A 25,110-nucleotide genomic window follows, 5' to 3' on the forward strand; every position below is an offset into this window, starting at 1 on the left:
CACGTACACACTAACAAAACAGGAGTGTTCTTTCTCTTTGGCAACCAGCCATGTGGCCAGGACTCTTCTTTTCTAGCTCTCCCTTGGTCCTCATTTTGGCCATCTTTTCCACCATGGGAAACATTTCTAATTTCTCCTTTTATCTTCATAATCATAGTGCTCCTATCCTACCATGTATAATTAACATATTTCAAAAGTCCTCACAGGAGGGAATCACTGCTATATCCCAAGCAATCATGCAAGAACAACACAAGATTGAGATTCAATCAATCCGATCCCAAGTATGGATATCTCATCCGTGTCAGTGCCATGTATCAGCAGGAATTAGCCAGAAAGAAATCGGCACCCCATCTCCTTATCTATACTCAGAGTCAGGATTGATGGGGCAAGGCCATAAGCCTCAGCCATCTTCAATTTCTTGTTAGCCCTGCCTTCTTTCAAGAGACCAGTTCAGCCTTACACCCTGTATTGTTCCCCACCCCACCCCTGCATTCTTCCCTAGGTTCGGAAGCCAGTGGGCCAAACTTGAAGAACCAGTATGGAGAAGCTCATCTCTGCCTCTGCCCTCCGCCCCCACTCTTAGCTCACCTGAGATATAAAAAGGCCCAGGCTGCTGGGGTCTGGGCCCTCTGCCATGGGTTCGGGCTATGTACATGCTGGCAATCGGCCAACCTCTGGGAGTATTTTCTCTGAATAAATTCCGTCTAGCTATGGGAAAAAATAATAATAACAAGAAAAGAATTTGCTAATCTTTGGGGACATTGAATTAGATAAAGTTATTGTAGACAAGAAAATAAATAGGAGGCACAAATAGTATCATTATAGAACTAATAAATTAGGAACAGCAAAGAAGAAAAGAGACACCTCAGGGCCGATGTTGTGAAGCAGCAAGTGAAGTCAGCACTTGCAAGGCCAGCAGTCCACATCAGAGTACCCGTTCTAATGCCATCTGCTCTGCTTCCAACACAGCACCCTACTAATGACTCGGAAAAGTAGTGGAAGATGGCCCCAAGTGCTCTGGGGTCCTGTCACCATGTTGGAGACCTGGGTAGAGTTCCAGGTTCCTGGTTTTCGCCTGAACCAGCTCTGGCTGTTGCAGCCATTTGGGGAGTGACCAGCAGGTAGAAAATCTCTCTGTCTCTTTCTTTGTATATGTGTGGATGTGCCTGGCCCCCACCCCCATCCCATAACTCTACTTTTCAAACAGATAAATCTTTAAGAAAAAAAAAAAGAGAGAGCGACATCTCTGGAAACTGACCTGAAAAAAAATAAAATTAAAATAAAAACACTAAAATAATTAACAGTAAATGCACTTGGAGGAGGGAAAAAAATTAAAACAATCAAAAACAAAGCCAATATTATGAACAAATACCTATCTATCTTCCTACTCTCCAGAGACATAAAACAGATGAAGATGACCCCAAATATGGAGAATGATTACCTTTAGAGAACTCAAAAACATGGCAAAGAAAGAGTAAGTGTCTGAGACTGTAGTAGAAGACAGTCTCCCCCAAATGCAGAAAGAATCGAATCTGCAGCCCTGAAAGAACACTCCGTGTCCCAGGAAATGCTTGTCTGGGACAAACCACAATGAATCATATTCCGATTGTTTCAAAAATCAAGCAAATCTTCAAACAGAAGCAATGGGAAATAATCTAAAAAGGACCAAACATTGTGGGGAACGTTATTTGGATCTCTGAATATTTTGCACAATCCCTCAACCTTAGAAGAGTATTGCTCACACCTGGCTGCACCTGAGGATCCCTAGGGTTTTCACACATTACTCTCCTTCAGGCTGCCATCCCAAGCCAATTAAAACAGAATCTCTCAGGGTGGGCCCAGGCATCAGCAATTCTCAGTGATTCACCAGTGACTCTGAGTGTAGCTGACTGGGAGGTAAGGGGGCTGAAGGGGTGGCTGGGGGACCAGCTGCAGCAGGAGAGCAGCGCCTGGGAGCTTGTTAGAACCGCCAGTTCTCTCGGGGAGGGCGGTTGTCACAGCAGTTGAAGTCCCCGCTTGGGTGCCCACATCCCATGTTGGAGTCCCAGCTGCTCCACTTCTGACTCAGCTTCCTGCTAATGTGCACAGATGATGACTCTAGTACCTGAGTCCTTACAATCCACATGAGAGACCTGGATGGAGGTCCTGGCTCCTGGCTTCAGCCTGGCCCACCCCTGGCTGTTGTCGGAATCTCTCTCTCTCTCTCTCTCTCTCTCTCTCTCTCTCTTTCTCAAAAGCCAGTTCTCAAAGCCACTGCAGCCCCCACAGGGATCTGATGGATATTAAGCTCTCCAGGAGCTTTGGATGTATGCTTTAGTTTGAAGAGCCGGGCAGGGGACTTGTGTAGCAAAGACTACATCTAGAGATAAGTCTAAACAGATCCAAACACAGGTTTACAATACATGATTCTTTTTTTTTTTTTTTTTTTTTTTTTTTTTGACAGGCAGAGTGGACAGTGAGAGAGAGAGAGACAGAGAGAAAGGTCTTCCTTTGCCGTTGGTTCACCCTCTAATGGCCGCCGCGGCCAGTGCGCTGCGGCCGGCGCACCATGCTGATCTGAAGGCAGGAGCCAGGTGCTTCTCCTGGTCTCCCATGTGGGTGCAGGACCCAAGCACTTGGGCCATCCTCCACTGCACTCCCGGGCCACAGCAGAGAGCTGGCCTGGAAGAGGAGCAACCGGGACAGAATCCAGCACCCCGACCGGGACTAGAACCCGGTGTGCCGGCGCCGCTACGCGGAGGATTAGCCTGTTGAGCCGCTGCGCCGGCTAATACATGATTCTTTAAATTAACATTTGAACTTAAACAAGGTCCTTCATTTTACTGAAGTTGCTTTTTCTCATATCAGAGTAAAAATTGAGTTGAGTCATTTTAAATATGGCATGAATAGAATGAACCCATTGCAGCAAGTTTTTCTCTAGCTCTCTGCGCTGATGCAGAGGAAGATGTCCACCTGATGTTGCTTCTGAGTGGTGAGATTTGAAGTGCTTTTAAGACTTTCTTTTTGTACTTATCCACTTTGTTGAAATTCCTAAAAAGGCATATTATCTTTTCCGAAAGTACTAACGTGCTTTTTTTAATTTAACAGAACCAAACTTTCTCATGCATTATTTTTGACCAGGATGATCAGGATCTGTGCACCATTTCACCCCAACCAAACTCACAGAACAGTGATGCATAACTAACATGGCCTTTCCCCTGTTGTCTTCAGAGAGGGCATCTGCTTCTCCGTGGACAGAGACACTCGGGAGGCTACTCTCTGTTCTTGGGCTCCACGAGCAGAGAATTAAAGAAAACGAGTGAGTCTTGTTAGGAAATTTCTTTGAAACTATCATGGACTAGTGATTTGTCCTTCACTGCGGTAATAACTCTTTGTAAAGAATGGTTTTCTCAGCCTAAAATCAGGACTCCATCAACCCATCCCAAATATTTATCATAAGGCACAGTTTCTCATGGTTATGATTGATACTGCTTACACTGGAGGAACTTCCACATCACAAATACCAAACGCTCATTTCTGGCAAGATCGTCTTCAATCCCATCCGTGCAAAGCCACAATTTCAGAAGTCAGGCTTCTCGGCCGGCCTCTAAATCTTTGCTTTATCTCACCTAGGCATGATCTGAGCCTTCTGTTGACTAAGCACATACTGGTTTTTCTAAGAGCTGCAGAGGATAAAGGAGTAAACCTCTCATAAGGCGGTACAGCCTGTGGGCTTTCTTTTAAAAGAAAAAATATTTAATGAAAGACAAAAGTTAAAGTAAATTCAACCTCAAGGCTAGAAGGGTGATTAATTTTGTCAGCACATCTCATTTATTAAAAAGAAATAAACATTCCATAAACATTCCACTTCTTTGTTAAATTGGCCTGAGTTGGACTTTTTCATAGGGGAGTCTGGCGGGGCAGAGAGAGCACACACAATTATCCATGGACAAGATCCCAGCTGCCTACTCTGCTAGTGAAACTGTTCCATGATGTGTTAACGTCAGGAACTTGGGCTGGCGTTGTGGCGTAGCCTGTGACACTGGCATCCCATATGGGTGCGGATTTGAGTGCTAGCTGTTCCACTTCCGATCCAGCTCCCTGCCAATGGCCTGGGAAAGCAGCAGAAGATGGCCCAAGTACTTGGGCCCTTGCCACCCATGTGGGAGGCCTGGATGGAGTTCCAGGCTCCTGGCTTCAGCCTGGTCCAGCCCTGGCCATTGCAACCACTTGGGAGTGAACCAGTGCATGGAAGATCTCCCTTTCTCTGTCTCTCCCTCTCTCTCCATAACTATGCCTTTCAAATAAATCTTTAAAAGTAAATAACTCAGGAACCCAAATCGGTATTAACATATTTTTGTCTGTGGAAGTACTATCCTGCCCTAAACTTAAGTAATTAAATCATGATTTTACACACACACACACACACACACACACACACATATATATATGTAGCAACCAATTTTAAGGTTTCAAAAATCATTATTCCATGGAGTTTATGTATATGAGATTTAAATATAACTAATGTACATAAAATATTTTCCCATAAACCATAATGTAAACTGCTTTGAAATCTTAACAAAACACAAATGATTCCATATATAACACAAAATATTTATTTCCTATTTACATTTCCATTTTCATATAAAGCAGTTTGGTGCATCATACCACATATCAAAAAAAAAGGAAAAGAAAAGAAACATAACTCTTAGGAAGCAGTGAAGGAGTCCTACTGCGTGCTGTCAGCAGTCTCGTAGCTCTTGTCGCTTGCCTTTTTTGGATTTTCTGGTTGTTTCCTGACGAATGGTGTCATATTCCATTATGGCCATTTTTGAAAGTCTCTCTAAATATTGAGATGGTGCGCCAGTGAGAGGGTCACTGAAGGCAGAGCCTGGGTGGGGAGGAGGAGAAGCGTAGCTATTGAAATCACAAAGTTAAATCAAGGACACGTGAGTAATACTCATTCTAGAAAACACAGAGTAACAGAGTTATCACACAAATGACTTTTCAACTGTGCTAGTTCTTCATGTTTAGCAACACCAATGGTTACCTTCTTAAATGATCCAATACAGCACCCTACTAATGACTCGGAAAAGTAAATGATCATGACTATAATGCCAAGTCTAAAAAAAGTATCTAAAACTGTATCTACCTGCTGGTCACTCCCCAAATGGCTGCAACGGCCATAGCTGGTTCAGGTGAAAACCAGGAACCTGGAACTCTACCCAGGTCTCCAACATGGTGACAGGACCCCAGAGCACTTGGGGCCATCTCCCACGTGGGTGCAGGGGCCCAAGGACCTGGGCCATCCTCCACTGCCTTCCCGGGCCACAGCAGAGAGCTGGACTGGAAGGGGAGTAACCAGGAAAGGATCTGGCACCCCGACCGGGACTAGAACCCGGTGTGCCAGTGCCGCAAGGTGGAGGATTAGTCTAGTGAGCCTCGGCACCAGCCGTGCTTGTGTTTTAAAAACAAACAAAAATTTTAAAAGTTAAAAAAAAAAGTTTTAATTTAAAAAAATTGATAATGATATAAAAACATTTTGTATAGCTATACAATGTGAGGGGTTTTTTTTGTTTTTTTTTTTTAGATTTACTTATTTATTTGAAAGTCAGAGTTACAGAGAGGCAGAGGCAGAGAGAAAGAGGTCTTCTGTCTGCTAGTTCACTCCCCAAACGGCTGCAGCAGCCAGAGCTGGGCCTATCCGAAGCTAGGAGCCAGGAGCTTCTTCTGGGTCTTACACACAGGTGCAGGGGCCCAAGGACTTGGGTCAATTTCCACTGCTTTCCTAAGCACATTAGCAGGGAGATGGATTGGAAGTGGACAGCTGGGTCTCAAACCAGTACCCCACGTGGGATGATGGTGTTGCAGGCAGTGACTTTACCCACTATGCCACAACGCTGGCCCCTGTGTTTGTGTTTTAGGCTAAATGTTATTACAAAAGAGGCAAAAAATTTTAAAAATATAAAAGTTTATAAATTAGTCACAGTAAGCCATTAATGTATTATTATTGAAGATAAACTTTTTCTAAAGATATGTTTATTTATTTGAAAGAGTTACAGAGAAAGAAGGAGAAACACTAAGAGAGGTCTTCTATCTGCTGGTTTATTCCCCAAGTGGCCGCAAGAACCAACGCTGGACCAGGCCAAAGCCAGGAGCCAGGAACTTCTTCTGGGTCTCCCACATGTGTAGCAGGAGCGCAAGCACCTGGGCCATCCTCCGCTGCTTTCCCAGGCCATTAGCAGGGAGCTGGATTGGAAGCGGAGTAACCAGGACATGAACTGACACTCACATGGGATGCTGGTGTCACAGGCAGTGGCTTAACCCACTACACCACAAAGCCAGCCCCAAAAGAAAAGTTTTGAATCAGTGTAGTGTAGCCCAAGTGTACGGTGTTGATGAAGTCTGCAGCGGTGCACAGCAAAGCCCTAGACCTGTACATTCACTCGCCACTCACTTACCCACTTGCCCGGCGCAGCTTCCACTCCTGCAAGCGCCAGTCATGCTAAGCGCTCCACGCAAATATACCACTTTCCATCCTTTATACAGCAGCTTCACTGCACTTAGGTTCACAAATACTTACCATTGTATCACGATCGCCTGCACTATTTAGTTCAGTAACACGGTAGCCGAGAAGCTTATGTTAGTCTAGGTGTGTAGTAGACCACACCATCTAGATGTGTGTAAGTATACTCTGTGATGTTCACGTATGTCTCACCTGAGGAGACATTGCTTACTTTTTTAGTGTGGATTTTCCTTGTTTTGGTTTTTGTTTTTGTAGTTAGCATGCATTTCTTAGAATGTGCCCCCATTGTTAAGTGACTCACGAGTGAATGTACCGATACTTTTCTTTAGAAACATAGGGCTTTGAAAATACTATACCGACTCCAATTGTTTTAAAATACTATTGTTTAACTTCAAGTATCAGAAATACTGTCTTCAGTTCTCCAATGTGGTTGTCATTTTCTATTTTTTTTTTTGTTTCTGGGGGCAAAGAGTGAGAAGTCATGAGAATTAAGAATGCTTGTATGATGAGGATTCCTGTTCTTAGCAGTACAATGGACCTAATACTTTAGGAGACCCTCTGGCAGCAAAATTATGCATTTCCAGGAATCAAGCTAACCTGAAAAACTTTAAAGAATCAGTACAATACAGACAATTGCAATTAAGTTGAAGTTGTTGGCAATAAGATAAAAAAATTATCAAATGCTTAGTAATTTATGTACATATTCTAAATTATTCATCAATCAAAAAAGAAATGATAATAGACACTAGAAATATGTGTACATAAACAATAAAGAAAAATCAAAAAATGTGTGCAGAACAGCAAAAGTTGTACATTTAGAAGTGTATACCCTAAAAATTCCATATATATGTGTATATATATATATATACACACACACACATATATGTGTGTACTTAAAAAAGTTTGTAGAAAATGAAATTAAAAGATGCTGGTGCAAAAAAATTTTGAAATCCATGCAATTTTTTTCGCAATATACATTTGCTATGAATGTCCTGAGACCTGTTGTTCATCAGGAAAATAATAAATACTAAGAAAATAGAAGAAAAAAGTAATATCACAAAGAGGAAAAATCAAGTAGAAAACAGTATTAAAATAAAGAAGAACTTTTAAAAAGACAAAAGTTCTTCCTTGGAAAGACTGACAGGAAGGAAAATCTCTGGTGAGATTAATAAAGAAATAAAAAAGGTAAAAATATATAACACTAGGAAAAGAAGTAAAACTGAGCAAACCTTCTGCCACTAAGTCTGGAAAGAAAAAAGGCAAATATTTTTGGAAAACACAACTTACCAAAATTGATTGAAGGATGAGAACGCCTTAAGAGTCCTAAAATTAAAATGATTGGTGGGGGGAGAAATGATTGAATCAGAGTCAGACAATTTCCCCCCAAAAAACATATAACCCAGATGACTTTATAAATCAGTTCTCTCAGTCTTTCCAGGAAGCGAGCACTCCAATTTTAGACCGTATCTTTCAGAGACAGAAGGAACAGGAATACTCCCCAATCCATTCCATGAGACCACTACAATCTTAACACTCCATCCATCCAGACAAGGACAGAACTAAGAGCAACATGAATGACAATCTCATGCACAAACATAGATTTTTTTTAAAATCTCAAATAAAACATTGCCTAATTAAATATAGCAGTATGTAAAATAGTAAGTCAGGCCTAAGCCGGTTGGTCCCACGAAAGCAAGAGCAGCTTAACATGACAAAATCTGTTTACTATTGTTCTTCACATTGAAAACATAGGATATCTTAAACAATTTATCAAAATCATTTGATAAAATTCCACTCTCATTTATGAAAAAAAACTCAGTGAATTAAAGGGAACTTCTTTAACTTAATAAAAGATATCTACTCAAAACCTAAAGCAAGCATCCTTCATTCTTCAAAGACTTATTTATTTGAAAGGCAAAGCAACATACACAGAGAAAGGAAGACACATACAGAGAGAGAGATCTTCCATCTGCTGGTTCACTCCCCAAACAGCCACAACAGCCAGGACAGGGCCAAGCAGGAGCCAGGAACCTGGAACTTTTCTCCCACACGGGAAACAAGGGCCCAAGTACTTGGGCTATCATCTGCTGCCTTCCCAGAAGGGAGTTGGATCAGAAACAGAGCAGCCAGAACTCAAACCAGTACTCTGACATGGGATGCTGGCATCACAAGCAGCAGTTTAACCTGCTGCACCGCAATGCTGGACCCACAAGATCGATCTTTCTTTCTTTCTTTCTTTTTCTTTCTTTTCTCTTTCTTTCTCTCTTTCTTTCTTTCTTTCTTTCTTTCTCTCTCTCTCTCTCTCTTTCTTTATTTTTTTCTTTCTTTCTTTCTTTCTTTCTTTCTTTCTTTCTTTCTTTCTTTCTTTCTTTCTTTCTTTCTTTCTTTTAAAAGATTTTATTTATTTATGTATTTGAGAGACAAAGAGAGAAAGAGGTCTTTCATTCACTGATCTACTCCCCGAATGACCACAATTGCTAGGGCTGGGCCAGGCAGAGGCCAGGAGCCAAGAACTCCATCTGGGTCTCCCATGCAGGTGGTAGAGGCCCAAGTACTTGAGTCATTCTCCACTTCTTTCCCAGGCACATTAGCAGGGAGCTGGATCAGAAGCAGAGCAGCCAAGATTCAAATTAATACTCCTAAATGGGATGCTGGTGTCACAAGTAGCAGTCTAATCCACTGTGCCAGAATTCTGGGTCCAAAAAATAACTTATTTTAATTTTATATTTTTGAGAGGCAGAGATGGGAGGAGAGACACAGACAGAAATATAGATACAGACACAGAGAGAGACATTTCCCATCTACAAGTTTATTCCCCTATAGGCCACTATGGCCAGGACTGAGCTATGCTGAAGCCAGGAGCTGAGAACTCAGTTCAAGTTTCCCACATGGGTGGCAGGAACTCAATCGTTTGAGCCACCATTGCAGCCTCCCAGGGTCTGTCTTAGCAGAAAGCTGGAGTCAGAAGCCAGAGTTGGGAATCAAACACAGATACTCTGATGTGGAATGCAGGCATGTCTATCACTGGGCTAACACCCATTCCCTCAAGTATCATTCTTAATGATAATAAGTCAAAGATGCCCACCATTCCTTCTTATTTTACATTGCATTTGTGTTTCCAGTCAGCTTAGTAAAATGATAAAAATTAGGGGATAGGGTTTGGAAAGGAAGAAACAAAACTGACATTATTGACAAATGAGTATGATAACCTGCATAGGCAATCCAAAATAACCTATATGTTAATTAAGAAAGAGTAAGAATATTTGGCACAGTGGTTAAGCTGTCACTTAGGATGCCTGCATCTCATACCAGAGTGCCAAGGTTTGAGTACCAATTCCATTTCCAATTCCAGCTTCCTGTTAATGTGCACTCAGAAGGCAGCACATAATGGCTAAAGTATTTGGGTCCCTGCCACCCACACGAGAGATGCAGACTGATTTCAGGCTCCTTGGTGAGATGTGGCTATTTCTAGCTTTTGGAGAGTAAACCAGTGGATGGGAGATCTCACTCTGTCTGTCCTTGTCTTTGTCTCTCTGCCTTTCAAATAAAAATTAAATTTTAAAATTCTTAAAGAAATACCTATGTGGAAACTATAAGATCAAAATACGTGTAATAGAAAGTTAAAATTTTAATTTAGAAAGAGAACTGTGGCAAACTACTAATCATTTTCCCAGAATTTTTTTATCTCCTTTCTCCATTACTGAAGTTTGGCTAAGCACATTGTCATTCAGGTTTAGATTAGATTTCTCAGCTAGTGCTTCAGAGCTAACCATAGCTTAGTTACCAATTTACTAACAGAAATAAATTTCTATAGTTTATGAGCTACCCAGTTCATGGTTTCTTGTTCTAACAGCCCAAGCAGACGAAGCCATCTGAATCATTTGTGGGTCAGCTTCTATTATCTGTTTCTTCTCTTGGCTTTTGTTGTCCTTCTATGCCAGGTAAGTTTTGACTGAATGTTAGACGCTGCATATGGAAACCTGTAAGGCTCTTATTCATCATACAGACCTCCAGAGAGAATCTTATTTCCTTCTGGAAGGCAGACCACTTTAATTCAGTCAAGACTAGGCTTTGGGCTTTTTTTTAAAAGTGATTCTATTCTTGATGTGCCTCTCTTCATACACAACCTCTTCAAGAGTTGCAACTGAAAACCTGGTGTTTACCAAGGGTGTTCCAGCTTGGCAGGCTTTAAACTGTCTCCTCGGTCGCTGCAGCAAATGCTAAGTTACTGAAATCTCTGCTTAGTTCTTTAGCCTCCAAGAAGCTGATTTCTGCTTTATCTCTTGAAATACTGTCTAGCACGCATGCCACTTGGGAACAAACACGTGGAGGGAAAATGGCTCACAGAATGTTGGGCTCTCAGGTCCTCTCTGTTGATCATGTTGCTGTGATAGAAGCTATTCCATCAGAGCCAGGGGTGGAGGCTCTCAGGGTGAATTTTTTTTAAGGTGTAACTATTGAAATAATTGATGGCTGCCACAATGATCCTTCAGAAAGTAAAATCATATTAATCATTCTTTTGTTAAAAGAATTCAGTGGCTCTTCATTTCAATGAGTCAGGTAGCAAGTCCTTATGAAGGCCCCACGTGATCAGACACTCTATCAGTTCTCTTTTCTCATCTCCAGCTAAGCCATACTGGACTCCTGATATTCTTCCAGCAGGCTGGGCCCCATCCTACCTTGGGTCCTTTGCTGGTCCCAAGAGAATAACTTAAATCCCTCACCTCCTTCCTCATTGCCCAATGACTACCTTGTCAGTTAAACCTATGCTGACCACCCTATTAAAATTGTAAAACTCCCTTTTCTGCCAGATCCCCTGATTTCTCTTATCCTGCTCTATCTCTGTTGTTTCTATCATACTCATGTACTCTTTGATATCTAAGTTAAACAGCCCTTATCTAAATTTCTTGGGACCAGAACTGTTTGGGAATATTTTTTTTTATTTTGGAATATTTTCACACACACCAAGATTTCTTGGGGATGTGACCCAAGTGTTAAAAAATTATTTATATTTCATAAGCACCTCATACACATAGTCTGAAGGCAATTTAATATACAATATTCTTAGTACATCTGCATTTTGATTGCAACCCCTCACATGACATTAGATGTGGAATTTTCCACTTGTGGAATGATGTTGGTACTCAAAAAGCTTCAGATTTGGAAGAATTTCAGATTTCTGGGTTAGGAATATTCAATCTCTTCTATATGGTGTACTCACTAATTATATTTAGCATTTGTTGGCTGTATTCTCTCACTAGAATGTAAATGCCACAAGGCCAGGGATGTTTGTCCTACTCAGGAATGTGTCCCTAAGTTCAAGTGCTTAGAACAATGCCTGGCACATAGTAGACACTCAATTCATATTTAGTAAATAACGAAATAAAACTGCCGTTTCACGTGAGCTTAAAGGAAAAGAATTTTCAACAAGTATTTAATAATGACTCAATCTGTTACATAAATTGATATAGGTATTGCAAGAGATACAGAGGTGAAATAGACACCTCACCTGTGTCAGCCTTCCTGCCAGTACCAAAAATAAATAAATAAATAAATAAATAACAAAACAAAAAAACTTCTACTGGGTAACTGATAAACAACAGAAACTTATTTCTCACAATCTGGAGATGAAAATTCCAAGAGCAAGGTACTAGAAGATTCAGTGACTGGAGAAAATTATTGTCTACTTCCAAGATAGCACCTGCAGCTGTGTCCTCACATGGTGGAAAGGCAGAAGGGCAAAACGGGGACACACACTTTGTCCTCAGAGAGCAGGAGAGAGGGAAAGGGAAAAGGTCAAAAGGGGACAACTGCTGTGTCCTCTTGTGATGGAACAGATGGAAGGGCATTGGGCTTACCTGTCAATCTCTTAAAAAAAAAAAAAAAAGATTTATTTATTTGAAAGGCAGAGTTACAGAGAGGCAGAGAGAGAGAGAGGTTGGTCTTCTATCCACTGGTTCACTCCCCAGATGGCCACAATGAAGCCAGGAACCAGGAGCCTCCTCCAGGTCTTCCCACATGGGTACAGGGACCCAAAGACTTGGGCCATCTTCTACTGCTTTCCCAGGCCATAGCAGAGAGCTGGATCAGAAGTGGAACAGCTGGGACTTGAACTAGCGTCCATATGGGATGCCGGCACTGCAGGCAGCAGCTTTACCAGCTATGCCACAGTGCCAGCCTTGTCAATCTCTTTTTATAACAGCACTTATCCATCCATAAGGGTGGAGTCCTCACTTGCTTCCCCAAAAGCCCCACTTCTTATCACATTAGGAATTAGGTTCCAATATGTGAGTTTTGGAGGAGCATATACATTCAAATCACAGCAGTACTCATTCTGAAAGACCCAAAAAAATGAACTACTAGAAAATAGGCAACTAATTAGCATTCATATTTTTATTTCAATTTAGTTTATTTTTAATTTCTTTTTTAGATTTATTTATTTATTTGTAAAGGCAGAAGAAGAGAGAGAGACAGACAGAGAGAGAGAGAGAGAGAGAGAGAGATCTTCCATTCACTGATTCACTTCCTAAATGGCAACAACAGCAAGGTCAATACCAGGCCATAGCCAGGAGCCAGGAACTCCATCCTGATCTCCCACAAGGGTGGCAGGGACCCAAGTACTTGTGCCATCTTCCACTGCCTTCCCAGGTGCTTTAGCTGGATAGGAAGTGGAACAGCGGACTTGATAGGAAGTGGAACAGCGGGACTTGAACAGGTGCTCCAAAATGGGATGCTGGCATCAAAGACAGCAGCTTAACCCACAGCACCACAATGTCAGCCCCTATACTTTTGTTTTATGCTGCCTGTTGTCTATAAAATATGGAAATTCAGAGAAAGAATATATCCAATGAAAAGTCCATGAACATTTAGATCTTATGAACTTTCAAAGATTGAACTTGCAAAGCTACTATCAAGTCAATACTACTATCTTAATTTTTTTTTAATTTGAGAGGCAGAAAGAGATGGAAGGGGGTGGGGGAGTCACATCCACTGGTTAACTTCTTGTTCCCACAATGGTCAGAACTGGGCTGGCCAAAGCAAGGAGCCAGGAATTCAAACACATGTCTCCAATGTATCAGGAAGCCAATCACTTAAGTTATCACCACTGCCCCCCAGGGTCCACATTAGCAGGAAGCTGGAGTTGGATATCAGAGTCAGGTACTCCAACATAGGATATGGGCATCTTAACTGTCATCTTAACCACTAGGCTACATGCCCACCCCCCAGTCAATTCTGACTGCTACCAACAGTGTAAATAGGGGCCTTACTTGGTAATTTTTTTTTTTTTTTTTTGACAGGCAGAGTGGATAGTGAGAGAGAGAGACAGAGAGAAAGGTCTTCCTTTGCTGTTGGTTCACCCTCCAATGGCTGCCGCGGCCCGCGCACTGCAGCTGGCGCACCACGCTGATCCGCTGGCAGGAGCCAGGTGCTTCCTCCTGGTCTCCCATGGGGTGCAGGGCCCAAGCACCCTCCATCTGCACTCCCGGGCCATAGCAGAGAGCTGGCCTGGAAGAGGGGCAACCGGGACAGAATCCGTGCCCCAACCGGGACTAGAACCCGGTGTGCTGGCGCTGCAAGGCAGAGGATTAGCCTAGTGAGCCGTGGCGCCGGCCTAAAGGTAATTTCAATTTTTATTATTTTTTGAAGTGATAAACGCACCAAGAGAAGACTACTATGATTATGATAAAAATAAAACAAAAATAAGGTTTTAAAAATCTTAAACTTAAAAACTAATCTTAAAAAAATCTCAAACAGAAAGAATTTCTGCACATAGGAAAGAATGAGGGGCCAGCGTTGTGGCATAGTGGGTAAAGCTGCCTCCTGTGACACCAGCACCCAATATGGGTGTCAGTTCATGTTCCAGATGTTGCACTTCTGATCCAGCGCCCTGCTAATGGCCTGGGAAAAGCAGTGGAAAATGGCTCAAGTGTTAGGGCCCCTGCACCCACAAGGGAAACCTGGAAGAAGCTCCTGGCTCCTGGGTTTGGCCTGGCCCAGCCCCAGCCAATGTAGCCATCTGGGAGGTGAACCAGTAGATGGAAGACCTCTTTCTCTCTCTCTCTCTCTTTCTGTAACTCTGTCTCTCAAAGAAATAAATCTTTTAAAAAATAAAAACATTTTAAAATTTTTAAACAAAGAATGACCACTTGATAATCTGTAGGACAACTAGCAAGTAACAAATCATGTTAAAGATGTTATGTTTAAACCAATGTTTTCTCAACAGGGGGTGATTTTACTACCCTGGGAACATTTGGCAATATCTGGACGCCCTTTCTGGCTTTCACAACTGGGATGTGCTAGTGGTATGTTGTGGGTAGAGGCCATGGGTGCTGTTAGACATCCTACAATGCACAGGCTAGATTCCCCCCAACAAAGAATTATCTGGTCCAAAATATTAATACTGACACTTGAAAAATCCTGGCTTAGATGATAATCAACAAAAGACAAGGTAGATAAGATGAGAAAACACAGGTGATAAAATGGAAATCTTTTCACTATACAGCCCAAGAACCTTTACCATTAAACTTGAGTTAAATTACAACAGGAAATGGCTGAGTTTCCTGTAGAAATGAAGTCCTAGACAAATGCAGTATATCACATACGATCTATGATTCCCTTGGTCTAATGCCCCAGTGAGTCTGTGACACATTAACACAAGGGATGAGGCAGTGAATATAGCTCTCAATCTAGGAAATTCTCTAAAATCCATACACATCACAAAAGGTAAAATCATCTATCCCAATAGATTTTTCCCTGTCTACTTTAGGAAAACAATATTTTGATTAGATATGTCAGAAATGTAGAGGTGAGACTGCCTGATTTTAAAGCTGGGGTGGGCATTTGGAGCAGCAGTTAAGAGGACACTTGGAATGCCTGCATTCCATGTTAAAGTGCCTGCACTTCACTCCCAGAGTGAATTCCAATTCCAGCTTCCTGCTAATGCACACTCTGGGAGGCAGCCATGATGGCTCAAGTACTTCAGTTCCTGCTGCTCATGTGGGAGGCCTGGATTGAGTTTTGGCCTCCTGGCTTTGGCCTGGCCCAGCCCCAGATATTGCGGGCATTTGGGGAGTGAACCAACACAAGATTCCCTCCCCCCACCTCCTTTGCAATTTTTTTTTTTTAATTTGACCATAGAACAAACATCTAAAAATGGTAGAATGGTAGAAAGAAACACACCAAGGTGCCTACAAACCCTCTTCAGTCACTATGGACTTAGGAATAAAGTGACTTAAAAGTAGTTTTTTGAGACCCAACTGTTGGTATATACATAAGTTTCTGTATTTGGATGTCTTAATGCACAGGATTCACACACACATACACACACACAAACAAATAAAACTGGAAAATGAGGCTAGAAAGGAAAGTTAGAGAAAGATGATAAAGTGTTCAATGCCAGACTAAGGAGTTTGTACTTTAAGACTGGGGTAATGAGGATTATTTGGTTTTCAAGATGGGAGTAACATGATTAAAGGTCAAGGTTTTAGACTCTAGTCGTGGTGTTACAGGATTCCAAAGGTCAGAGACTCTAAACAGGAACACCAGTTTGCAGGCTACTGAAATGGCCCAAGCAAGAGCCAGTAAGGGTCTGTTCCAGAGTCCTGAGATTACAGAGATGTGCATATATAATGAATACACACCCATTAGATTTACAAAATAAATAAAGTTGAAGACGGTAGTAACAAAACAGACATTTCTATTAATGAAAAGAAAGTAAAAAAAAAAAAAAAAAGACAACTAGGTGACATGTTGACAAACAAGTGGTAGGGCTAAAAGGTCAGCTGGCTTACCTTTTGATCTCTCCTGAAGTGGTCCCATGGTGCATGTCTCCTTAGTCTTCTTTATCCTAAGATTACATATTATCTTAAAATCACTTGAATATGAATCCAGGGTCCATTAGTTTTAAGGGATACAAAAGGGGCAAGCAACAAACTTTCAGTGAAACTCATCTGTTGAATAGTATCACATGAAATAAATGTGAAAGAAAGAAAGTGCCTTCCATCACAGTTAATCCAATCAGAAGCAGATATGCACCAACCCAGTACTTTGGTTGTTAGGAAACTGGACCAGTGGATGAGTGCTGAATGTAACTTACCCCACAGCATAACTCAGGCAATACTAACAGGAAGGCAATCAAGATTAGTAAATAACTGGATATTGCCTACCAAAGATCACTGCTTGTGTATTTTTTATCCATCACCCTCTACAATCTGAATTTTGTCACAATTAACTTTTGCTCCTGCTGGAGTACACCTAGACTAGATTTTAGGGTCAATACATCATGATTGAGTCTGCTGTGGGTGAGATAATTCACTGTAAGAACTCCAAACATCCTACAACCTTATTAAAATTTAAAACTCAGCAGCAGTTATCGAACAGTCTTCACCTATACGATTGCTATCAGCAGTTATATTACCAGGGCATACTTGGAGATTCACTGGACAGTTTTTATTACTGTTAAAGACATTGGGAGAAATATTACACTTTTATAGGAATCTTTAAATCAAGTATCTACATATAGAGGGGGAATAATGGAGGATAAAGTGTTGTAAATAAAGCAAACAAAAATGAATACTTCCCTGTTTTGCCAAGGCTGTTCTTTCACAGGGCATTGTGCAACACGCAGAGGAGAATAAAATACTGGCAGGTAACTTTGTACCTTCTCACCAGAAGGGCTAAAATAAAGAGACTTGTATCAAAGGCAGGAAAAAAGAACCAATATTTAGATTGCCAAACACTTCATAGAGATTATGTTACTTAGTCACCACTATTCTACTTTATGTGTGAAGAGCACTTGCCAATAGGTATGTAAAATGTATTCAGATTATCCTTCACTGACTTAAGTAAATTCACACTCATGTTAACTTGAAATGTTTCAGAGTAATTTCACAAACAGATAAACCACAATGAGAAACAAAAAAAATTGAGATGGGTGGAAACAGTAGGAAGCAAAAATGATGACTCAAAACTAAGGGGCGGCCTGTGCCTCAGCTCAATAAGCTAATCCTCCGTCTTCGGCGCCGGCACCCTGGGTTCTAGTCCCAGTCGGGGTGCCAGATTCTGTCCTGGTTGCTCCTCTTCCAGTCCAGCTCTCTGCTGTGGTCCGGGAGTACAGTGGAGGATGGCCCAAGTGCTTGGACCCTGCATCTGCGTGAGAGACCAGGAGAAGCACCTGGCTCCTGGTTTCTGATCAGCGCGGTGCGCCGGACGCAGCGCACCGGCTGCAGCGGCCATTGTGGGGTGAACCAACGGAAAAAGGACGACCTTTCTCTCTGTCTCTCTCTCTCACTGTCCACTCTGCCTGTAAAAAAAAAAAAAAAAAAAAAAAACTAAGGGGCAAAATGGGCTAATACAGAGTGCTTTCCAGTTCCCAGGTTCTTTAAGATGATCAAGTATATTGAAGAACGGCAACAAGACTGATCTGTACTGATACAAAGTTCATTGCCACAAGCAGCCCTACACATTCTACTCCCACACTCTCCAAATTGTACTGTGACCCCTGATGACAATGACAAGAGTAAGTTGTGAGGGTCAGGGACTTTAAACCTTCAATGCTTAGTAGTAGGTTTTATATTCCTGTTTCAATGATCCCTCCTCTGTCTGCATCCCTGCCATCCCTCCACTTTGACTTTGGCTACCATCTGCTCTATTAGTAACTACTATCTCTCTTCCACCACCACTGATTCCAGCTTGTCTCATTATAATTGTATTTCAGAAAGAGTTGCTTTTTACTTTTTTTTTTTTTTTTTTTTTTTTTTTTTTGGACAGGCAGAGTGGACAGTGAGAGAGAGAGAGAGACAGAGAGAAAGGTCTTCCTTTTGCCGTTGGTTCACCCTCCAATGGCCGCCGCGGCCGGCGTGCTACGGCTGGCGCACCGCGCTGATCCGATGGCAGGAGCCAGGTACTTATCCTGGTCTCCCATGAGGTGCAGGGCCCAAGGACTTGGGCCATCCTCCACTGCACTCCCTGGCCACAGCAGAGAGCTGGCCTGGAAGAGGGGCAACCGGGACAGAATCCGGCGCCCCAACCGGGACTAGAACCCCTTGTGCCGGCGCCGCAAGGCGGAAGATTAGCCTAGTGAGCCGCGGCGCCGGCCCTGCTTTTTACATTTTTATAGCTTGAAAATCTGTCTTCAGATTATATGAAATATGGTGAGCAAGGCTGTTCAAATGATATTATTTGTTGTGGTGCCATTTACACAACCTCAAAAGTCAATGATAAGATAATCTATGGATCCATCAATGAAATATGAGGGGCCTTCACAAAATTCATGGGAAATATATATTATGAAAAAAACTATGCATGGATCTCAACATTTTTTCCACCAAAATTTTTTTGCCATAAAACTTATACTACCTCATTGTAATAGAACTGAGCAGGATCTAGTTTGAGGCATTAAAAATATTAAGACATCAGTTTGTAAAGATGGTAATTTTCTGGCAGCCTTTCCTGGATGAATAAATCATTCCTGATAATCAAGGCAAGGGCTTAATTAGGCTGACATCTTATTCAAAATCTTCCTTCACTCTAATTCAGTTTGACTAGAAATAAAAGACAAGTTTCTATAGCCAGGGTACACACAACTGATAACATAGCAGAGTTGGTTGTTTCATTTTTAAAAGTTCCAGAACTCTCATGGAAATTACCTAACTTAGGGCAATCACGATTGTTAAAAGAAAATCCTCAAGTCCTTCCTGCCAATGTCACTTGAAGACAGAGAAAAGTGCCCACTTTTTCAAACTGAATAAAATGGCTAACTTGGAATCCAAATCAGTAGGCAAGGAAGAATTCCATGCACTAGCCAGAGAAACTTCCTCATTCAGCAGTATTACCACAGATAATATTCCACAAAGAAAGTTGAATAGCAGCCATCTACCTGAGTGTGGGCATTTCTGTGTCCGCTCGCAGCAGCCTTTTATGAACCTCTAGTGGAGTTGAATTTACATGTTTTTGGCAACTTGGAAATCTTGGTAAATATGGCATTTTGACACCTTCTTTGAACTCTTGTAGACCAAATGCTGTGGTGTATTCTAGTTGAAATATTATCATATTGTCTTGGTTAAATGAATACTTTTTTTTACTACATGCTAAAACATATAATAAAACATACTACATCAGTCATCAAGAAAATTAGTGAACTGTAAACCTTCTAGCATCCTTCCTAGGAGAATGCCTTCCGGTTCCTACCACAGGGCCTGTAGGCAGGAGCTGACTTAGAATAAGGACAAAGCGCAGCTCCACAGATCTTCCACAGCCATCAGCATCCTCTGCCTCCTTCATTTAACTTAATCAGAATTGCCATGGTATTAGATGCATTCACACCGAAATAAAAATCACTTTCAAGAATCCTATCTACTATTTTGAGTCTTTCTACCATCTTATTTTTATGTAAATAATCATGAAATATGAATATATAATCATTTGAGCTGACAAAATGATACAAAAAGTTCTACTTCAGGCATTGATTTTCATTTTTTCTCCACAAAATTCCATATAAAATTAATAAACAGCAAAACTGAAGCATCAAGATTGCTTCTTCTACAGACCTCACATATCATTAGACAAAAGGATTGCTGAAATGTAATACACACACAGACACACACACTCAATGTCCAGTGTTGTGACACAGCAGGTTAAACCTTGGAACCACGTTTTGCATCCTGTTTGACCCACTTCTGATCCAGCTCCATGCTAACATGCCTGGGAAAGGAACAAAAGATGGCCCAGGTTCTCTGGCCCCTGCTACCCACTCGGGAGATGTGGGTGGAGTTCCAGGCTCCTGGCTTCCACCTGGCCCAGCCCAAGTTGTTGTGGCAATTTGGGGAGTGAACCAGGGGGCAAAAGATATCTTCCTTTCTCTGTCACTCTGCCTTTCTTTTCTTTTTAATGATTTATTTATTTGAAGGACAGAGCTATAGAAAGAGAAGAAGAGAGAGACAGAGAAAGATTTTCCGTCTGCTAGTTCACTCCCCAAATAGCCATAATGGCCAGGGCTGGGCCAGACAGAAGCCAGGAGCCAGAAGTTTCATCCAGGTCTCCCAAGCTGGTGGCAGGGGCCCAAGCACTTGGGCCATTTTCTGCTGTTTTTCTCAGGCCATTAGCAGGGAGCTGGGTGGTGTCGCTCCCCCTCTTCGTGGAGGAACGACACAGGACCCTGCGCTGTTCTTTTGTCTGCTCGGCCCTCCCCGGGTTTGCTGCTGGTTCTTCCCGGGTTGGCTACCGACCCTTCCACCTCCGTGGAAGGGCGGTTCCCCCTGCCACTTTTCCCCACTTCCGCGGGGGAGCGGCACACCGCCGGCCGGCTCTCTCGGGGGCTGCACAGGTGTTCCTTCAGATAGATGTTCCCCTTAGATGTTCCTGGTGTATGTTGTCTCTCTCCTCCTTTATAGTCCTCTTCCGCCAATCCCAACTCTGCTACCCACACGCCGAGTACGCTGCTCTCCTCCAATCAGGAGCAGGTCCTACAGTTTATTGGTTGAACTGGAGGCAGCTGTGTAGAAGCTGTTACTCCCTTCTCAGCGCCATATTGTGGGAGCGCAGATGCATAGAATAAATCTTAATTCCAGTAACTTAGTCTAGTCCGAGTTGCTCCCCACAGGGTGGGAAGTGGAGGAGCCAGGACACAAAACAGGCGTCCACAGGGGATGCTGGTGTCACAGGCAGAGGCTTAACCCACTACGCCACAGTGCTGGCCACAGTCACTCTGCCTTTCAAATAAATAAAACACATCTTTTTCAAAAATTTAAAATGCAAACATGAAGTGGAAAATAGTAGATAAAGAGGTTAAAGTTTTGGTGGTCTTTAAACTAAATATAGAGGTTTTTTTTTTTTTTAAGCTTGTTTTACTAAGCAGTCTAGCACAGCAATAAAAAATAGACTTGAGTAGGATTAGCGTTACAGTAAATTTTCAAAATGCTATTTTGCAACCAGTGATTTTTCCTCTTTTGAAAAAAAGAAGTCTCTCTTGATCAAACACTATAGAGATTCCCTTTTTTTTTTCTTTTTTTTTTTTTTTTTTGACAGGCAGAGTAGACAGTGAGAGAGAGAGACAGAGAGAAAGGTCTTCCTTTTGCCGTTGGTTCACCCCCCAATGGCCGCTGCGGCCGGCGCATCACACTGATCCGAAGCCAGGAGCCAGGTGCTTCTCCTGGTCTCTCATGCGGGTGCAGGGCCCAAGGACCTGGGCCATCCTCCACTGCCTTCCCAGGCCACAGCAGAGAGCTGGACTGGAAGGGGAGCAACCGGGACTAGAACCTGGTGTGCGGGCGCCACAAGGCGGAGGATTAGCCTAGTGAGCCGGGGCACCGGCAGAGATTCTCTTTTCAACAACTAGATTTGGTGGGCAGGGCAGTGGGTAAATGAGTATCTTCTGAGTATCTGGAATGGAATGAGTAGAATTTGTCACCCCAAAACTCAGGCAGCTATTTAAACCCATGTCTTCATGTTAAAGGTTGACTGATGAAGGGTGGAAACGTGATCTGATGCTGGTGTCTGAGTGGAGCCTGTGTGAAGTCTGAGTCACTGGGGCATGAGGGTGGTTCTCAGGAGAGAAAACTCAAGCTCAGCCTAGGCTCTCTCTGCTTGCTGCCTCCACCAAACGCCAGGCTGTGGGACTGCCTGACCCTGTAACATTCAACTCAGAGCTGAAAGACACCTGTTCTTTCCTAAGGAACCTCCTCTTGGGCATTTTGGTTAAAGTAATGGAAACATCACTTGTACAGTAATTTTACTGAGAACCTGGTAAGAGAGTTGAAAAAATAATAAAGCAACACATTCAAAATCAGGAAAGATGACATTGTTGAGTAGTTTGAATTTTTGAAGTTCTAGAGTTATATCTCCCTTAATAAAGCTGAAGGCAAAATCCAGAATGAACAAGGAACATAATTATAAATTAAAAGGGAGAAAGCTTTTAATATATATATATATATATCAAAGGTTCTCAAATCAGTCTATATTGAGCAATCATGGGATTTAAGATACTCTCCAAGTACGTCACAAAAAGTAAAGTTTGGGTCGAAATTAACTTAGTGGGGCCAGCACTGCAGTACAGCAGGTTAAAGCCCTGGCCTGAAGAGCCGGCATCCCATATGGGCACAGGTTCTAGTCCCGACTGCTCCTTTTCCAATCCAGCTCTCTGCTATGGCCTGGGAAAGCAGTAGAAGATGGCCCAAGTCCTTGGGCCCCTACACCCACTTGGGAGACCCAGAAGAAGCTCCTGGTTCCTGACTTCAGATTGGCTCGGCTTCGGCTGTTGCAGCCATCTAGGGAATGAACCAGTGGATGAAAGACTTCTCTCTCTGTCCTTACCTCTCTCTCTGTAAATCTGTCTTTCAAAATAAATTAGAAATTAAAAAATCTTTAAAAAATTAATGTTGTACGCCATGGTATTAGTAAAAATTGAGTGTCTTCAAATACAAAATCACCTTGAGGTATTTAAAAGGAAACACTATGGAAACGAGTGTGTTCCAACAGACAATACTGCACTTTACATTAAAAGATGAGGTTCTAGAAAATTTGCTTATATCATGAGTCACAGAATTACATTAATTGTAACTGACTTCCATTTTTCTTTTCTATAAACTTAAGATATTATCCATATAGAGATGTCACAGAAGTTACAAAATATTTCCTGACTGCTTTTTTAAAAATCATGTCAATTCTTTGTTTCCTTTAGCAAAATAAAAATAGAAATACAGTTACCTTTCCTTATCTTTTGTGTTTCTAAAGCTGCTTTCCTCCAACTACTCTCAAAAATAAAACAACTGTCAAGGGAACCTCTGATGACTTTAGAAGCATTAAATTTGATTTCAGGAGATAGCACGGACATTTTTTTGTCTTCTTTCAACGTTGTTGATGAAACGGAGATGCTGCTCCAGGTAAAGAACACAAAATACAAAGGAAACAGATATTGCAGAGGTGAGTATTTTTTCTAATTTGGTCTCCGTCACGTAGATTCAATATTCACAGAGATTTAAATGAAAAGTTAAAGCAAGACACGTTTAGGGACAAAGCAAAAATATGTAGCTGGAATTGTCTTCTTTTAAATTTTAAATATCTAAATGAATTCTTTCAAATTCCACATTACAAATATTTGGCAGTATAAATATGTATATTCCAATAGCAAGTCATATCTACAAGACCAGAAAATACTTAAGATTATCCCCAAAATATTACTATTATAAAATACATATGCACCTAAAAAACTCTATGCTCCAAGAATAATAAACATTTTCTCAATATAGTCATTACTTTTATTCTAAGCACAGACACAGAAGAATAACCAGTTATTCCACTTATTTAATATAGTAAACATATATTCAATTCAGTCATGTATATGAAGTGCTTATTATGTGCAAGGCATTCCTGAGGTCCAAACACAGTATAACCATGAGCAAGACACCGGCCCCTACCCTCATGAGTCCCAGTGGAAGAGTGAAGCATGACAACCACCACTAGAGTTATAACTTACTCAGTACATGTTGTTCCAGGCTCCTTGCTAGGAATTCTATCTCCATTTTATCCAATTTTCTCAATAAAAGGATCAGAGATAGCCAGATTCAATTATGTTCACTCATTTGTACAAAATAAATAAATTACATACATCTACCAATGGCTGATTCTATGCCAAGACCTGCACAAGGCACTGGAGAAACATGATAAACAAAACAGTCCCTGCCCTTAAGAAGCTTACAGCTCAGTAAAGGAATTACAAAGAAATGGATGATACAGTGTAGTAAGTACATGATGGGGAAGAGATACAGAGTGCTATGGGTCTACTTTGGAGGGAACCCTAATCCAGTCATGGGCACTTGGGAAGCCTTTATGAAAGCAGCTAACAAAGCAAAGGCATGGATGATTCCTATAGAAGATGGTTCCTGTAGCATGAAAAAAGACCTTGTGATGAGAGACAACACAGTTCAAGAGTATAGTTTATGCAATGAGATATCACTCCAATCCCATGAGATTGGTTATTCTCAAAAACACACAAAAGGCTGGCATCGAGGCTCACTTGGCTAATCCTCCACCTGTGGCGCTGGCACCCCTGGTTCTAGTCCCAGTTGGGGCCCCGGATTCTGTCCCGGTTGCCCCTCTTCCAAGCCAGCTCTCTGCTGTGGCCCGGGAGTGCAGTGGAGGATGGCCCAGGTGCTTGGGCCCTGCACCCGCATGGGAGACCAGGAGAAGCACCTAGCTCCTGGTTTCAGATCGGTGCAGCGCACCAGCCAGCACAGCCATTTGGGGGGTGAGCCAAGAGAAAAGGAAGACCTTTCTCTCTGTTTCTCTCTCTCTCTCTCACTGTCTAACTCTGCCTGTCAAACACACACACACACACACACTATAACAAATGTTGGGGCCAGTGCTGCAGCACAGTGGGTTAAGCTTGCTGCCTGCAATGCTGCCATCCTATATGGGCACCGGTTGGAGTCCCAGCTGCTCCACTTCCAATCCAGCTCCCTGCTAATACACCTGGAAGGCAGTGAAAGATGGCCCAAATTCTTGGACCCCTGCCAGTCACAAGACCCAGATGAATCTACCAGACCCTGGCTTCAGCCAGACCCAGCCCCTCCCATGTAGCCATCTGGGGAGTGAACCAGCAAATGGAAGAG

At 42.1% G+C, this 25,110-nt stretch overlaps 1 protein-coding gene across 5 annotated transcripts in view; it reads right to left on the minus strand.

Moving 5' to 3' along the window:
- Positions 1 to 4,579: 4,579 nt before the first annotated feature.
- The window catches only part of C6H8orf89 (chromosome 6 C8orf89 homolog), a 41,385-nt gene continuing 20,854 nt past the window's right edge, over positions 4,580 to 25,110 (minus strand). For all 5 annotated transcript variants that reach the window (XM_051843832.2, XM_051843837.2, XM_051843833.2 and 2 more), the window contains 6 exons: positions 23,207 to 23,373; positions 19,383 to 19,536; positions 17,085 to 17,181; positions 16,297 to 16,351; positions 7,793 to 7,828; positions 4,580 to 4,870 (listed from right to left, as the gene is read on the minus strand). In XM_051843832.2, the coding sequence (XP_051699792.2) occupies positions 4,722 to 4,870; positions 7,793 to 7,828; positions 16,297 to 16,351; positions 17,085 to 17,181; positions 19,383 to 19,536; positions 23,207 to 23,373 (658 nt within the window). In that variant the 3' untranslated portion in view covers positions 4,580 to 4,721. The remainder of the gene's footprint in view (positions 4,871 to 7,792; positions 7,829 to 16,296; positions 16,352 to 17,084; positions 17,182 to 19,382; positions 19,537 to 23,206; positions 23,374 to 25,110) is intronic.

This window comes from Oryctolagus cuniculus, chromosome 6 (assembly GCF_964237555.1).
Source record: "Oryctolagus cuniculus chromosome 6, mOryCun1.1, whole genome shotgun sequence".
Classification (NCBI taxonomy): domain Eukaryota; kingdom Metazoa; phylum Chordata; class Mammalia; order Lagomorpha; family Leporidae; genus Oryctolagus; species Oryctolagus cuniculus.